Source organism: Leopardus geoffroyi, chromosome C3, assembly GCF_018350155.1.
Source record: "Leopardus geoffroyi isolate Oge1 chromosome C3, O.geoffroyi_Oge1_pat1.0, whole genome shotgun sequence".
Taxonomy (NCBI): Eukaryota; Metazoa; Chordata; class Mammalia; order Carnivora; family Felidae; genus Leopardus; species Leopardus geoffroyi.
Window position 1 is genome coordinate 153,142,422 of NC_059338.1, and position 17,220 is coordinate 153,159,641.

Consider the following 17,220-nt stretch of genomic DNA (forward strand, 5'->3'; position numbering starts at 1 on the left):
TCACCCAGAAAATGGACAGAATCCAGACTGCAAAACTCATGCTCATGTCTCCACAGAGGACCTTCTTACACCCATCTTCTGTCAGCAACTTGCAGGTCAGATGTAAAGCCCTGATTATCCACTGGGGGTAAAGCTGGGGGAGGGGGAAGGAGCCGACTAAAATGTACCTCCAGGCTTGCAATTTACCCTAATTTTACTGGCGTCAGCTCTGATAACAGAGCACCCAGAAAGGTGACACCCAGGACTGTTGCCACCCTGTGCCCCTCACCCAGGGCAAATGTGCACACGTAGGCACACACAGGTGTGTACACACGCTCAAGCACACCCACAGGCAAACCCACCGGCAAACGCACCCACGCTCAGATACACACACGTTTGCACACACACCCTTGAGCTCTTTGTAAGTAGGGTTTTGCCTACAGGTGCCCCGTCGTTGAGAGGTGTGATGTGTAAGAGGTACAAGTCAGCCTCACTCAGAAGGAAATCAAGTGGAGAGACAGTTCTGCCAGGGCCTCCTCCTGACCCCCAGGTCCCTACAGAGAGGGTGGGGAGTCAAGAGCAGTGCGTGGCTGGAGGCTTCCCAGGGGGAGCACCAGGCTGCTCTCTGGAGGAGCCTGTGGGGAACCGGAGGGAGAACGGGCCTGAGCCTGGTAGGGCCCAGCCAGGGCCGCCTGAGGAACTGCGGGGCAGGGGCTGGGCCTCTGCGCCCATGTGGGCCTGCTGGAGCCGTGCACCATCCCAAGTGCTGGTTCTTGTTTGCTGAGGCTGTGGGTTTGGGTTCATTTGCTATGTGTTCTCCTTAAGCAGAAGTTTTCCCAACACTTCCCGACTTTGTGCCCAGATAACCTAGATCTGCCACGTTGACACCTGTTTAAAGCCCCCTCCAATCCCATCAGCCTTACCCGGATCACGCCCTTCTTTCTTCCGCCTCACCCACCCCAGAGACCGAGAGATAAGGTGACGAGGAATCAGTCCGCAGGTACTGCTGCCTTGTCACCCAGAAACTTCAGGGGGAACAGAAACATACACACGAGGATCCCTGTCACCCTCCCACACTCTGCTAGGTAGTCACTTCTGGGGATAGCAAGGTACCCAACGAAGACTGTGGCTGCGGGCCCTGCACTCTCGTTTCTTTAGTGGTAAAATGTGGATTCTGCACTACCGAGATGTCGGGGACGTTCAGTAAGGCAAAGGTGTAAGGAAAACGGTGAGCACAGTTGGCGGCCCACCGTAGTTACCGACTCACATTTTACTTGGACACAGTCAGGGAGTACTTGCTCATGAGCCCTCCCATCAGTCCCTACACGTGAAGCAGCCCTTGGGATACAGTTTGGCGTGGGGCTGGAGGTGTCCCCATGCTGCGCTAGGGAGCTATGCCCCCGCCGGTGTGCCGTATCCCAGGGAGAGAGCCAGAAACTCTTCTTAGGGCTCCACGGGCAGTTCTGCCCTGAAGCCTGGTCGGACCAGTGATCCCCTAGGATCCTATTCATGGATTTATCCACGTCCCAGTTTAGTCCAAACTTTGAGAGCCATGGTTTTGAGGGAGGAGTGTGAATGGCTGCTCCACCTCCTGTGCTGCTGACCTCTGCCCCTCAGGAGGGGCTGGCAGCTGCCGGAGGCAGAAGCCCCTCGCACCTCCAGAGGAGCCCCACATTCTGGCTGCGATCAGAGCTGGAATTTGGCCATGGGATCCCATCAGAAAGTTCTGCAGATGACCAGCCCGCTTTTCGCCACAATCTGCCCAGCTGGCCCAAGTCTGCTACGTGGATGTGGACCCCACCACTGGCCACAGATACCTTTTGTGACCTGGGAACTGTGCCCCGGCACCATTGCAGTGGTCAGTCCCCCGTGCTCTTCTCTGGGGTTCAGTGATTCCACGGGCCACTTGTGGTGCTAGCAGATGGTTTTGACCAGACATGTCAAGGACAGACCTTTCCTGTTTATGAGGGCCAGATTTTACAAGGAAGAAACTGTCTCTGGGCCGTAAGTTATGTATGTTTAGGTGGTGGTTTTCTTGAAGGAGCACACTGCTTTACTAAGCCTCACACCACAGCAACTCTCAGGGCAGGCAAAACGGTTCTGAGAAATAACGGTAATGTTCCGTTACTCAGACTCTGGAATACCCAGCAATTAACAAACACAAGATGTGTGCCTCAGATACTCCCGTTCCATTAACGTAAAACCATGGCAGGCCTTGAAGTGTCAACTGTCTTACTAAAATCAAAGCCAGGGAGATAGATTCATGGATCTACTGCAAGACTGGTTAGGAAAGAGCCTCAATCCCACAAGGGAAAGGTCTCGTGAACAGACACGGCGCTTGTCAGGAAGAGACAGCGGGGTGGCGTGCCCACGTCTCGGCCTACTCCAAACACCGAGGACGCGCACCATTATACTGCGGCACTCCGCGCTGTAACCCAGAGTGCAGGAGGCGGGGGTCTGCACCTGGGGATGACCCACTGACTCGGGCTGAAGTGCACAGGGCTGGACACCTGGGCTGCGTGTCCCTGGACTTACCCCATCTTCGCAGGCGGCGAACCTCAGGAGCGAGGAAATACTGGCCTGGGACAGCTGCAACGACAGCGGGGCGGGCGGGTTAAACCCCAGGACGGGTGCCGGTGCTCAGGCCCGCGCCCGGGGTTCATGTCGGGTCTTCATCTCTCCAGTAGCTTCCCTCTCCGAGTCTTAAGTCCAGCGTGACTGTAAGCCACAGACATGGGAAGGCAGTGTTCCTGAGGGGGAGCCCTTCCCTCCCCTCCCCCAGGGAAGGAAAAACAGAGGCCGCCCTCCCAGCTGGCGGTGCGGCAGAGGGGCTCCGTGACACAGAGCGGGACACACGCGAGCACCGCCTGCCTCCTACCTTGACCCTCACTGTGCACTGGGGGCGAGAAGGGCAGTCCAGGAACACCTGCAAGTGCCTTCTGAGAAGAGGAGAGGTGACCACGCGGGAGCAGTCCCCACAGGAAAAGGCGCCTCTGCTGTTTGGAAACACACGGGGAAGAGGGGACTCGGAAAGCACAAATCAGAAGAGTCTAGTGGCAGACAATTTTTTCTAAACACGAGTGTTTGCTGAGACAGAAAAGGGGATTTACCCTCAGAAACGAAATTCCTGAAATAGGCCAGAAAAAGCTCCAGGCTCAGCCTGTTCTGAGGGACCAGTGTCAGCCTCCCGCTAAGGGCTGCATAGGTAACTGATGCCCCAAGGGACGGAAGGGACACGGGCAGGGCAGTCCCATTCGAGCTGGGAGAGGGGGGACAGCAAACATCCCACGAAGCCAAGTGGAGGCCCTGGGCTCAGCAAGCAGAGGTCAGGGCTTCCCTTCTGCCTCAACAGGACAACCTCCTCCTTGTCACCAGTAGCTGTGCTCCTTACTGCCACCAAGTAAGCCTGTGACTCAAACTCTTCTTGTCTCTTAAATATGATCCAGTAATGACTTGTTTACACCTAAGGCCACCGGCCCAGGAGGCGTCAAGGAGACAGCTGTCCTTTACTTATTAAGAAGCAGAAAAGTAACAATCGGGCCTCCTCCTGTCAGGTGACAAAGTCACCTTGGGAGGCTGGGGAACCGGCTCAGAGAACGACATTGATACCCAACCCCCTGGGGCCCCAGGGAGGGTATGCAGTAACGCTGGTCCAGGGAAGGAATGTCTGTTTACACAGATGTTCACTGGTCTCTGGAAAAGTCTGTACCCCCCGCAGAGGACAAGCTGTAGAGTCACCAAGGTTGTCTCATTCGTTCACATGTGCCCTGAGTTTTTCTTTTTACTCCTGACGGAAGATAAAGGAGCTGAGTACAAAACCGGGCTCTTTTCTCTTTGGTGAACTGCAAGGCCCAGCAACACGCCCTGCCGTGAGGAAGCAAGCTCACCTGGCACCACGGCCTTCTAGCTGCAGTGCCGCTACTTGGCTTCTGGGTGGGAGTCATGCCCGGGCCCTGGCAGGGGAAGCTGGCCCGAGGCAGCGTGGCACTGGGGCCCTAGGACTGGCTGCGGCTGCCCTGGGGTCTTTCAGGACAGCTGCTGCAAGCCTACCTGTCTCCCGGGCTCTGCTCCAGTCTCTCGTTGCCACACAGGTCACAGGCGGGCCATGAGAAGGCCGTGCTCTCATCCACACCAACCACAGTGCCTGGGCCCACGTGAAACAAACATGGAGTCTCAGGGGCAGTGTCCGCGCTCCCAACTTCTCTCTGTCCCTCAGGCCCTAGACGCTAGTGTGAGGTTCCTCAGGTTGTTCTCTCCCTTGTGCGTTTATACAAATGTTCCCAAGCTTTTTATAATTTCCATGTACTGCACAAACAAAACTACAACAATAAAAAGTAAGTTGTTTAAAACTTGCCCATATTACTACCTAACCAAATATTTCCATTCTGCCTCATTGTTTTCAGTTTTTTTCCAGATGTGTACACACTGAAATCATTACAAGCAAGCTGTCGGGGCAGTGTCTCACACTACTTTGTAGGTTGCTGTAGAGCCGTTGCAAGGACTGTCTTATTTGATATTCCATTTAAGTCACGGTTCCCTCCATATTGGACATACAGGTCTGAGGCAGTGGAAATCTTTCCACGTAAGGTCCTTATTGTACTGAGATCTCTTCCTCAGGCTAGATTCATGGAAGCAGAATCACTCTGTCAAGAGTATGAGTGTTGGAGATACAGAAACACCCTGTTAGAAGCTGTCTCCCACAAGGAGGTTCACGGTGATTCACACTGTCACCATCCATTCACAGAGCGTTAGCCTCACCTCAGTATTTGCTTCCTTGGTAAGTATAATGAAATTCCTTATGTTCATTTCCACTTCTTTGGTAAGGAAAGAGAAGTATTCTTATTGGTTTGTTATCCTCTTATGCGATTTCTTTGGTTTCCTTATTTCTTTTGTAACCCAGTATTTGTGATTTATTTATTCAACAAACAAATGTGTATACAATGCTACTTAGTGTGGGATATACATGTAGCATGAAATATATAATGATGAATACTACAATCCCCACTCTTGTGGACTCTCCAGTCTGGTTGAGAAGAGAGATGAACAAATAATGAGAAAAATATGAATATGGGAGAAAACATTCACAAAAACATACCAGATAAAGGACTGTTATCCAAAATATACAAAGAACTCTTACAACTCAACAATAACACAGACAACCCAATTAAAAAATGGGCCTAACACCTTCATAGATACCTCACCAAAGATAATATAAGATGGCAAATAAGTATATGAAAGATGTCAAACATCATATGACCAGGGAAATGCAAATTAAAACAAGGAGAACACAAACACACACACACAATTCCAAATAATCCAATTGAAAACGGGCTGAGGACCTGACTAGATATTTTTCCAAAGAAGGCATCAAGATGGCCAACAGACACACGAAAAGATGCTCAACATCACTGACTAAAAGGGAAATACAAATCAGAACAACGAGATATCACCTCATACCTGGTGGGATCGCTAAACTCCGACAGACAAGAAATAACAAGTGTTGGCAAGCATGTGGAGAAAGGGGAGCCCTCATGTACAGTTGGTGGGGATGCCAACGAGGGCAGCCACTGTATGGAGGTGGCTCAAAAACAGTATGGAGGTTCCTCAAAAAATTGAAAATAAAAATACCGTATAATCCAGTAATTCCCCTATTGGGTATTTAACCAAAGAATACAAAAACACTAATTGGAAGATATATACACTCTGATGCTTATAGTAGCATTATTTACAATAACCAATTTATGGAAGCAGTCCAAGTGTCCCTCTATGGATGAATGGATAAAAACAGATGTGATACACATACACACACACAGGGGAATATTATTCAATCATAAACAAGAATGAGATCTTGCCATGTGCAATAAAAAGGATGGACCTAGAGGGTATTATGCTAAGTGAAGCAAGTCAGTCAGAGAAAGAGAAACACCATATGATTTTGCTTATATGTGGAATCTAAAAACCGAAACAACCAACCAAACAAACACAAAGTAGAAACAAACCCATAAATACAGAGAACCAAGTGGTAGTTGCCAGCGGAGAGAGGGGTGGGGGATGGGCAAAATGGGTGAAGTGTTACAGGCTTCCAGTCATGGAATAAATGTTATGAGGAGACGATAATAGAGCTGTGTGGTGACAGATGGTAGCTACCCTTGCAGTGAGCACAGCACAATGGATAAAGTTGTCAAATCACGATGTTGTACGCTTGAAACTCCTGTAACACGGTGAGTCAACTACACTTCAATAAGTAAAACAAAACAAAATACCCAACAATGAGATAACACTACGCACCTGTTAGGAGGGCCAAAATCCAGAACACTGACCCCACCAAATTCTGGTAAGGATATGGAACAATAGGAACTCGCAGTCATGGTCGGTGGGCATGCAAAATGGTACAGCTACTCCGGAACAGTTTTGGCAATTTCTTGTAAAACCAAACATAGTCTTACCATATGACCCAGCAGTTGTGCTTGGTGGTATTCATCCAAAGGAGTTGAAAATTTATGTCCACACAAATACCTGTATACAGATGTTTACAGCAGCTTTCTTCTTCTTCTTTTTTTTTTAAGTTTTTATTTATTTATTTTGAGAGAGAGGGAGAGAGAATCCTAAGCAGGCTACGCAATGTCAGCACAGAGCCCTATGCGGGGCTTGAACTCACGAACCGTGAGATCATGACCTGAACCGAACCAAGAGTTGGACACTTAACCAACTGAGCCACCCAGGCGCCCCAGCAGCTTTATTCTTAATTGCCACAGCTTGGAAGCAACCAAGATGTCCTTCAGCAGGTGAATGGATAAACTGGTACATCCAGACAATGGGATATTATTCAGCACTAAAAACAAATGAGCTATAATACCACGAAAGCATACATGGAAACTGAATTCATATTGCTTAGTGAAAGAAGCCACTTTGAAAAAGCCACATACTGCATGATTCTAAGTATACAACATTCTGGAAAAAGCAAAACTACACAGACAGTAAAAAGATCAACGGCTGCCATGTGTTAAAGGGGAGGGAGGGTGAATAGGTGGAGCAGAGGATTTTTACGTCAGTGAAACTACTCAGTCTGATACTGTGATAACGGGTACATGTTGTACATTTGTCTGAACCCACGGAAGTACAATACCAAGAAGGAACTCTAGTGTCAACTCTGGACTTTGGGTGATTATGATGTGACAATGTAGGCTCATCAACTGCGACAAATTTATCACCCTGGTGGGGGATGTTGATAATGGGGGAGGCAGTGCATGTACAGGGGCAGGAGGTATGGGGAATCTCTGTAACTTCTGCTCAACTGTGCTGTAAACCTAAAACTGCTCTCAAAATAGTCTCTTAAGGGGGTGCCTGGCTGGCTCAGTATGACTCTTGCTCTCAGGGTGGTGAGTTCAAGCCGCACATTGGGCACAGAGCCTACTTAAAATAAATAAACAAATATATAGTACATTCATAAATAAATAAAAATAGTCTATTAAATATTATCATAAAACAAATGCTAAATTGAGAAATGGAAAAGACCCCTGGAGGTAGAGAAGAGAGGCTCTCTAGCTAGCTTGAGGTCAGGGAAGGTTTCCCAAAAGAAGAGACACGAGGTGTGACAGGTGCTGGTGGGGCTGGAGGCCAAACGGGCACGAAGGAAAGGCAAATGATATGGCTGAGAGGTTGGGAACCCAAGTCACTCAGGGTCTTGCTAGGGATGTTAGACTTGGAAGGCATGAGAAGTCAGTGAGGAATTTTAAACAGGAGACTGACATGCTCTAATTGTCTTGAAAGGTGAAGCATTATAGATATCATCTAGATACATTAGCAAACCATAGACCATTCTTGTTGAAAAGTGGTGAGATTAGACATTAGAAAGGTGTGACCTAAGTTTCCAGAAAAATGGAAGAATCATCCCTCCTAGTCCTGGAACAAAGATTTTCATTCTCTACTAGAACAAGCATTAGGAGAAACGTATCTGTAGGGGATAAAACAATTGTTACAACTAAGTAGGCTTGATTTATTAAAATGCATTCATGCAAGCCTACTTGAATGACTTTTTAAAAATGAAAATAATAGATCTTGATTTTGAAAAGGCTGTCCCAGCTAATTTCATTGTCCTTGCAAATCTAATCAAGATTGAGTCAAAGGGATAAAAAGCAAAGTCAATAACGGCTTATAATACAGCCGGAAAGGAGTGTTGACCAATTCACAAGAGGCAGAGGCATAAGCAGGGCCAAACGGGATGAGGGGTTCCCATGCCACGGGTGTGTGTGCCCAGTGCCAGCTGGTTCACAGCAGTACTTGCTAAGTGTATGCTACATGAACTAATTAAAAGAAGACTGCTACCAACTAAAGTTCCTTTGTATCCTAAGATATCTTTGGGTGTTAACTGCACTTACATTTAGATGGGATTAAGCAATTTCCTTCCAGCAGGGAACAAGACACAGTTGAAGAAATATATTTCATCTGGGGTACACACCACTGGAGATGCCTTCCAGTAACTCGAAATAAATTCCAAGGGATGGCTGGGAAGTGTACTATTAAACTGTTAGCATCTAGAACATTTGCTTAAATGAAAACAAAAGGGGAAAAAAACCCCATTTTTGTTAGAGTTTGAGGGTTGTAACCATACTCATTGTTTGGCTGCAATGCACTATTAGAAGCTTTTACTTTTTGGGGTGCCTGGGTGGCTCAGCTAGTTAAGCATGGACTCTTGATTCCAGCTCAGGTCTTGATCTCACAGCCCTGAGTTCAAACCCTGCATTGGGCTCGACACTGGGCATGGAGTTTACTTAAAACATAAAATAAAATAAACTTTTTACTTTCCCTGTCTCATTTACAGAAATCTCTTGTAATCAGGTTTGGGAAAGGTGTATCACAGATCCATTAAAACATGTTTTCAAAAAGGTTCTTTCACAGGCTCCTTCCTGGGAAGTGCAGTGGCTCCTTTCCAGTAGGGGACAGGGCAGCTACAGGCTCCGGTATTTTCTTCAGTGACTTTCAAGTCTCTGGCACACCCTCCTCTCCACTCTTGTTTTCTAACGGACAGAAGCTGGGGCTCAGAAGTGAGGCCAAAGCCCGGTCTGAAGACAGGACTTGGCCGCACATTTCCAGGGAGGCAGAGTACAAATCTACCCTTGCTGTGTTGGTGCCCCTGGCAGTGAGCGAGACCACCACCCACTAGCAAGGGGAATATAAACAAGTGCTGAGCAATGCAATGAGATAAAAATCAATGCTGCAAAACTTTTTTATCCTAAAAAAAAGTGAACTGGGAAGAGCCCTTGCATAGTGTGGATGCTGATGATTGGGAAAGGAGACCAGAAGGCCTGGCAACCCAAGCGCGTCAGTGAGCACTGTCCCCCACGGGGGCTCCATTTTCCAGGAACACTTGAGCAGATGGAGCACTCCCGCAGGTGGAGGACTCAAGCAGATGGAGCACTCGTGCAGGTGGAGCACTCACACAGATGGAGGATTTGTGCAGATGGAGCGCTTGTGCATGTGGAGCACTCACACAGATGGAGCTCTTGCGCAGATGGAGGACTCATGCAGATGGAGCACTCGTGCAGGTGGAGGATTGAGCAGATGGAGCACTCGTGCAAATGGAGCACTCGAGCAGATGGAGGACTCAAGCAGATGGAGCACTTGTGCAGGTGGAGCACTCGTGCAGATGGAACACTCGAGCAGATGGAGCACTACAGTAGATGGAGCGCTTGTGCAGGTAGAGCACTTGTGCAGATGGAGCACTCATGCAGATAGATGCAGCACTTGTGCAGATGGAGCACTCAAGCAGATGGAGCACCCGTGCAGATAGATGGAGCACTTGCGCAGATGGAGCACTCGTGCTAGTGGAGCACTCGAGCAGATGGAGGACTCTAGCAGATAGATGGGGCACTTGAGCAGATGGAGCACTCGTGCAGGTGGAACACTTGAGAAGATGGCGCACTCGAGTAGATGGAGCACTCGTGCAGGTGGAGCACTCGTGCTGGTGGAGGATTCATGCAGATAGAGCGCTCGTGCATGTGGAACACTCCTACAGTTGGAGCACTCGAGCAGATGGAGGACTCGAGCAGACAGATGGAGCACTTGTGCAGGTGGAGATGTTTGTTCTCAGTGAAGGACTAGCTCACAGGGCCATACTCTGACTTTGTTCAAGCTCTACTCGGGGAAAATGCTCGATGTTCTGCAAGGTCCACACCACTGTTGGAGACCCTGATGCCCACCTGATTTAGCTGCTGCAGAGAGCTGTCCACCTCCCAGCACTGACCTCCTGCAGATGGTGAAAGAGCCTGCTTGGAGCTCTCTTTGGACAAGCCATCACTGGACTTTCCAGGACAGGGAAGGGCAGAGTAGAGCAAGGCTGAGTTACGGAGAAAGGGGTGTCTACTATTGTTACCTCACTGAGTAGTAAGGACTCTAGGCTTGTGTGGCTTTGATTGGAGTCAGATCTGGACAAGTCCACAGCTGGCTGGAAAGCAGGGAAGCTCTGTGGCCCTTTGTCCATCAGTGGGATCTGTTCACCGCCCCAGCCTCTACCTTACCTGGGCTGTTCCTGCATGGGAGACTGGGCCAATCTTTGCTATTTTGCAGCTGGGGTTTTGTTTTTTCTAAATCCCTAGTTAACTGGTTCTTATCAGGGGATCTGGCAGCTCTGTGATAACAGTGTTTACATATCCACCTGACCCACCCAGAGGCCTGCAGGATACCTTCAGATAGAGATCCACAGGGAACTCTACATTAAAGTGGTGGCATGTGAAGAAAAGGATAAAAGTCAGAAACTGGATCTACATAAACTAAAGGAAGAGCATCAGAGAAGGAATAATAAAAATTAATGTAAAACATAATAGTTTGCTTAGGTCATTAATAACAACAATGTATTCAGTGATTATACCTTATGGATAAGTGAATGTCAGCAATGTTCTAAGGAATGGGAGAGAGGAATTGAGAATATCCTTACAAGATACCTGTACTACCCTTGAAGCAGGATAGTGTTATTTCAAAGTGGACTTGGTTAGTTATAAATATATATTGCAGTATCTAGGGCAACCACTAAGGAATGTTAAAAAAAAAAAAAAAAAAAAAAAGCAAGCGCCTGGATGGCTCAGTCAGTTAAGCATCCAACTCTTGATTTCAGCTCAGGTCATGAGCTGAGATCTGTGAGATCAACCCCTCTGCACTGTGCTGTCAGCTCAGAGCCTGCTTGGTATTCTCTCTCTCCTATCTCTCTGCCCTTTCCCCCCCCCCCACTGTCTCTGTCTCTCTCAAAATAAATAAATAAACATTAAAAAAAAAAGAGTGTTAAGAAAAGTGTAATCAATATGCTGAGAAAGAGGAGAAAATGGAGTCATAAAATACTCAATTAAAATGAGAAAATGCAGGGGCACCTGGGTGGCTCAGTTGGTTAAGCGGCCGACTTCGGCTCAGGTCATGATCTCATGGTCCGTGAGTTCGAGCCCCGCGTCGGGCTCTGTGCTGACAGCTCAGAGCCTGGAGCCTGTTTCAGATTCTGTGTCTCCCTCTCTCTGACCCTCCCCCGTTCATGCTCTGTCTCTCTCTGTCTCAAAAGTAAATAAACGTTAAAAAAATAAATAAATAAATAAATAAATAAATAAATAAATAAAACGAGAAAATGCAGGGGTGCCTGATGGCTCAGTTCATTGAGCAGCTTGATTTTGGCTCAGGTCATGATCCCAGGGTCATGGGACTGAGCCACTATGTTGAGCCCCGCATCGGGCTTCCCACTGAGCATGAAGCCTGCTTAAGATCCCCTGTCACTCTCCCTCTGCCCCTCTCCCCAGCTCGCACTCTAACGTTAAAAAAATAAAAAAATAAAACAATAAAATGAGATAAAGCAGGAGGGTGGAAGACAAGTTCCCTGAATAGAAAACAATTATAAATATGATAGATATGAATCCAATTATATAAATATTCACTTCATATGTGAATGGTCTAAAAACATAAATTAAAAGAGACTGTCAGAGTGGACAAAAAAACATGAGCTAACTCTGTTGTCTACTTCAACTATAAAGACACATAGAGATTAAAGTAAAATTATAGAAGAAAGATATACCCTGCTAACACTAATAAGTTAAAATAGGTATATTAATTTTAGACAGAGCAGACTTCAGATCCAGGAGAATTATTAGAGAGAAGACAGAAAAGGCATTAAATAATGATAAAGGGGTCAATTCGCCAAGAAGACATAACAATTCTTAATGTGAATGCACCTAACAACAGACTGTGAAAATATGTGAAGTAAACTGATAAAACTTCAAGGAGAGATAAAGAAACCCACTATTATATTTTATTTATTATTCTTCAAGACTTCAATACCCTTCTATCAATGACTGAAAGGTCCAAAGGCAGACAATCATAAAGACAGCTGAACTGAACAGCATCATCAATCAATTGGATCTAATTGACATTTATAGAATACTCAATCCAATGACAGCAGAATAAACATTCTTCTCAAGCTCACATGGAATATCCATCAAGACAGACCACAAAGTGGGGCATGAAACACATTTAAAAGTATAGAAATCATATAGAAATCAGGGGGACCTGGGTGGCTCAGTCAGTTGGGTGTCTAACTATTGATTTCAGCTTGGGTCATGATCCCAGGGTCGTGGGATTGAGCCCCACGTTGGGCTCTAGGCTGAGCGTGGAGCCTGCTTAGGATTCTCTCTCTATTCCTCTGTCTCCTCTCCTGCTCATGTGCTCTCTCTCTCAAAAAAGGAAAGAAATCATACTAAGTATGTTCTTAGACCACAACGGAATTAAACAGAAGTCAATAACAGAAAGATAGCTGAAAACCCCCAAATAACTGGAGATTAAACAATACACTTCTAACTAACACATGGGTCAAAGAAGAAATCTCAAGAGAAGTTTCAAAATATTTTCAACTAAATGAAAACTAAAACATATCAAAACTTGTGGGATGTAGCAAAACCAGTGCTTAGAGAGAAATTTATAGCACTCTATGCATATATAAGAAAATATCTAATATATAGCTTTCATCTTAGGAAAAATAAAAAGAGAAGCAAATTACAACCAAAGCAAAGGGAATATAAGCAATAATGAAAATTAGAAGAGAGATCAATACAATTAAAAACACAAAATCAAGAAGAGAAATTCAAGAAACCCAAATTTGATCCCTTCAAAAGATTAATAAAAATTATCTGATAAACTTCTAACAGTCTAATCAACAGTACCAGAGACAGAAGAAACAAATTAATTTTATCAGAAATGAAAGAGGGGCCATCATTACTGATCCCATGGACAGTAAAAGGATAATAAAATAATGTTATGAACAACTCTACCCACCCCCCAAATTTGCTAAATTACGTGAAATGGATCAATTCCTTGAAATACACAGTCTATCAAAACTCACACGAGAGGAAACAGATGATCTGAATAAGCTAATCTCTATTAAAGAAGTTGAATAAATAATTCATAATCTTCCAAAACAGAAAATACCAGGACCAGAAGGTTCACAGGCAAATTCTACCAAACTTGTAAGTAAGAAATCATACCAATCCTCTACAATCTCTTCAGAAAATAGAAGCAGAAGGAATATTTCCTAAACTCATTCTATGAAGACAGCATTACCCTAAAATAAAACCAGATAAAGACATTACATGAAAGAAAAATACAGAATAACACCTCTCATGAACATAAATGCAAAGTCCTTAACAAAATGTTAGCAAATCTAATCTATATAAAAAAATATATACCATAACCAAACGTGGGATTTATTCCAGGTATACAAGGCTGGTTCAATATTTTAAAAAATCAATTAATGTAATCTGTCATATTAATGGACTAAAGAAGAAAAATCATATGGTCATTATCAAAAGATGTAGAAAAATAACCTGGCAATATCCGACACCCAGCCATGATAAAAACTCTCAGCAATCCAGGAATAGAGAAGATCTTCCTTAACTTGGTAAAGAACACCTACAAAAACCTACAGGTGGAAGAAACCAATAAAGAAGTCATATGTAGGAAACAGTGACTCAAACTTAAATGATTAATATGAGGGAGTCCTAGGACAGTAGTTAAGCAAATAGTTAAGACTGTCTTGGTGGGGGAGAAAGCTCTAGGAGGGAAATTATAAAGGAAAAGGATAACTCCAATGATTTGTCATAATGTTTGGAGATTTGAAAAAAAAAAAGTGTGGTACAGGCAATGCAAGGAAAATGAAAGTCAATATAAAATTCCATGAGGCAAACCCCATCAAAAAATCCCTATCAGCATTCTTCACAGAACTAGAACAAACAATCTTAAAATTTGTATGGAACCAGAAAGAAAAGAAAAGAAAGAAAAAAACAAAGCTGGAGGCATCACAATCCCGGACTTCAAGATGTATTACAAAGTTGTAATCATCAAGACGGTATGATACTGGCACAAGAAAAGGCACTCAGATCAATGGAACAGAATAGAGAACCCAGAAATGGACCCATAAACGTATGGCCAACTAATCTTTGACAAAGCAGGAAAGAATATCCAGCGGAATAAAGACAGTCTCTTCAGCAAACGGTGCGGGGAAAACTGGACAGTGACGTGCAGAAAAATGAACCTGGACCACTTTCTTACACCACACACAAAAATAAACTCAAAATGGATGAAAGACCTAAACTTAAGACAGGAAGCCATCAAAATCTGAGAGGAGAAAGCAGGCAAAAACCTCTTTGACTTTGGCCACAGCAACTTCTTACTCAACATGTCTCCAGAGTCAAGGGAAACAAAAACAAAATTGAACTATTGGGACCTCATCAACATAAAAACTTCTGCACAGAGAAGGAAACAATCGGCAAAACTAAAAGGCAACAAATGTAATGGGAGAAGATATTGGCAAATGACATATCAGATAAGGGTTAGTACAAAATCTATAAAGAACTTTTCAAACTCAACACTCAAAAAACAAATAATCCAGTGAAGAAATGGGCAAAAGACATGAATAGACACTTCTCCAAAGAAGACATCCAGATGGCCGACACATGAAAAATCATCATTCATCATCAGAGAAATACAAATCAAAACCACAATGAGATACCACCTCACACCCGTAGAATGGCTAACATTAACAAGTCAGGCAACAACACATGTTGGCGAGGATGTGGAGAAAGAGGATCTCTTTTGAACTGCTGGTGGGAATGCAAACTGGTGCAGCCACTCTGGAAAAAAGGATGGAGGTTCCTCAAAAAATTAAAAATAGAACTACCCTACGACCCAGCAATCGCACTACTAGGCATTTATCCACGGGATACAGGTGTGCTGTTTTGAAGGGACTCATGCACCCCAATGTTTATAGCAGCGCCATTAACAATACCCAAAGTATGGAAAGAGACCCAATGTCCATCAACAGATGAATGGATAAAGATGTGGTATATATATATATATATATATATATATATATATATATATACACATACAATGGAGTGTTACTCGGCAATCAAAAAGAATGAAATCTTGCCATTTGCAACTCCGTGGATGGAATTAGAGGGTATTATGCTAAGCAAAATTACTCAGTGAGAAAAAGACAAATATCATATGACTTCACTCATACGAGGACTTTTTTTTTTTTTTTTTAATTTTTTTCCAACGTTTATTTATTTTTGGGAGAGAGAGAAACAGAGCATGAACAGGGGAGGGGCAGAGAGAGAGGGAGACACAGAATCGGAAACAGGCTCCAGGCTCTGAGCCATCAGCCCAGAGCCTGACGCGGGGCTCGAACTCACGGACCGCGAGATCGTGACCTGGCTGAAGTCGGACGCCCAACCGACTGCGCCACCCAGGTGCCCCTCATACGAGGACTTTAAGAGACAAAGAGATGAACATAAAGGAAGGGAAACAAAAATAATATAAAAACAGGGAGGGGGACAAAAGAGAAGAGACTCATAAATATGGAGAACAAACTGAGGGTTACTGGAGGGGTTGTGGGAGGGGGGATGGGCTAAATGGGGAAGGGGCACTAAGGAATCTACTCCTGAAATCATTGTTGTGCTATATGCTAACTAACTTGTATGTAAATTAAAGAAACAAACAAAAAAAAAACCCCAAACAAACAAGGAAACAGAAGTACAGTATACTATTTTCCTATTCAGTGAAAAATATTTATATAATCATAACACTAAAAATACCATTTATTGATTTTCACCTTTGAAAATCTAAAAAAAAATCAATCTGTAGACAGTGTTCAAGGCTTAATTATGGTTATAGAAGAGAATATCACCAATCTTTATACTATAAAGTACAGAAACGACTGTAGGCAGGTGGCAAGGAAGAGTGGAGCGAAAGAAGCACAAAAGAGCTAATATTTTTTCTCGCAAAGTATGGAATAAAGAGATACTATCTTTACAGAAAGAATGACAAATAAACAAAACCCCTACAGCTGGTTGACTAAGTAGATGCTTTCCCCTTAAGATCAGGAACAGAGCAAGGAAACCCCCGGCCCCATGTCTGCTCACTTCCATACCGCGGTTCTAGCTGCAACGGTGCTACAGGCGGTAGCAATTCTTACGGTCTTACCACAACAGGGTCCTGAGCAGCTTGAGCAGTGTGGGTGCATGGTGGTTCCCCTCAAATGTGGGGCAGAGAACACCGCTCCCACACCCTTCTCTCTCCTCTGGGCCCCGGACCAATCCCGGGCTCTGAGAGAGGTGAGGGGTGGGAGAACAGGAGCAACCGCTGGAGAGAATGAAGGTGCAAGGGGGGCCTCTGGAGGTGGAGGAGATGTGCAAGCGGTAGCACGCCGTGGGCACAGTGACGAGGACAAATGCGCAGCGCATCTATCTGCTCCGGGGCACACATCTGCAGCGTGCACGGTCCTCACAGCCTGTGTGCCCAGGGGCCCAACGCAGCCAGCGCTCAGATGCCCCAACAGCCCAGTCAGCCTCCGCAGACTCCCAGCCCTTCCTCACCCGCATGCTTCCAAACAGCCTGCCGGCAACCAACCCTGGCCCTGTACCACCGTCTATCTACAGCGCTCACAGAATTGCTTCATTTAAGACAACCGATCACACAGCCTCCGTGGCTGGCATGACTGGGAATAGCAGAATGAGACTGGAACAGCTCCATCCCGAGAGGTCCCTGACTCCTCCAGCACAGAAAGCTTTTACAACTGCCCTTGGCATCTCCGTGGGTTTTCTATACGGCCTTCATCTGTCTGGAAGGCCTTCCCCAACTCTGCCTGACAAATCCTGACGGTCCCAAGGCCACCCACCCACTGCCTCATGGGCTTTTGCTCTCATCCAGCCCTCCTTG

General features: G+C 45.4%; 1 protein-coding gene across 1 annotated transcript in view; it reads right to left on the bottom strand.

The window, feature by feature from the left end:
- SPIDR (scaffold protein involved in DNA repair) overlaps nt 1–17,220 on the bottom strand; it is a 490,431-nt gene that overhangs the window by 3,336 nt on the left and 469,875 nt on the right. Inside the window, exons 17-19 of the mRNA XM_045455385.1 lie at nt 4,030–4,123; nt 2,858–2,972; nt 2,515–2,568 (exon numbers count right to left, since the gene is read on the bottom strand). Of these exons, the coding sequence (XP_045311341.1) occupies nt 2,515–2,568; nt 2,858–2,972; nt 4,030–4,123 (263 nt within the window). The remainder of the gene's footprint in view (nt 1–2,514; nt 2,569–2,857; nt 2,973–4,029; nt 4,124–17,220) is intronic.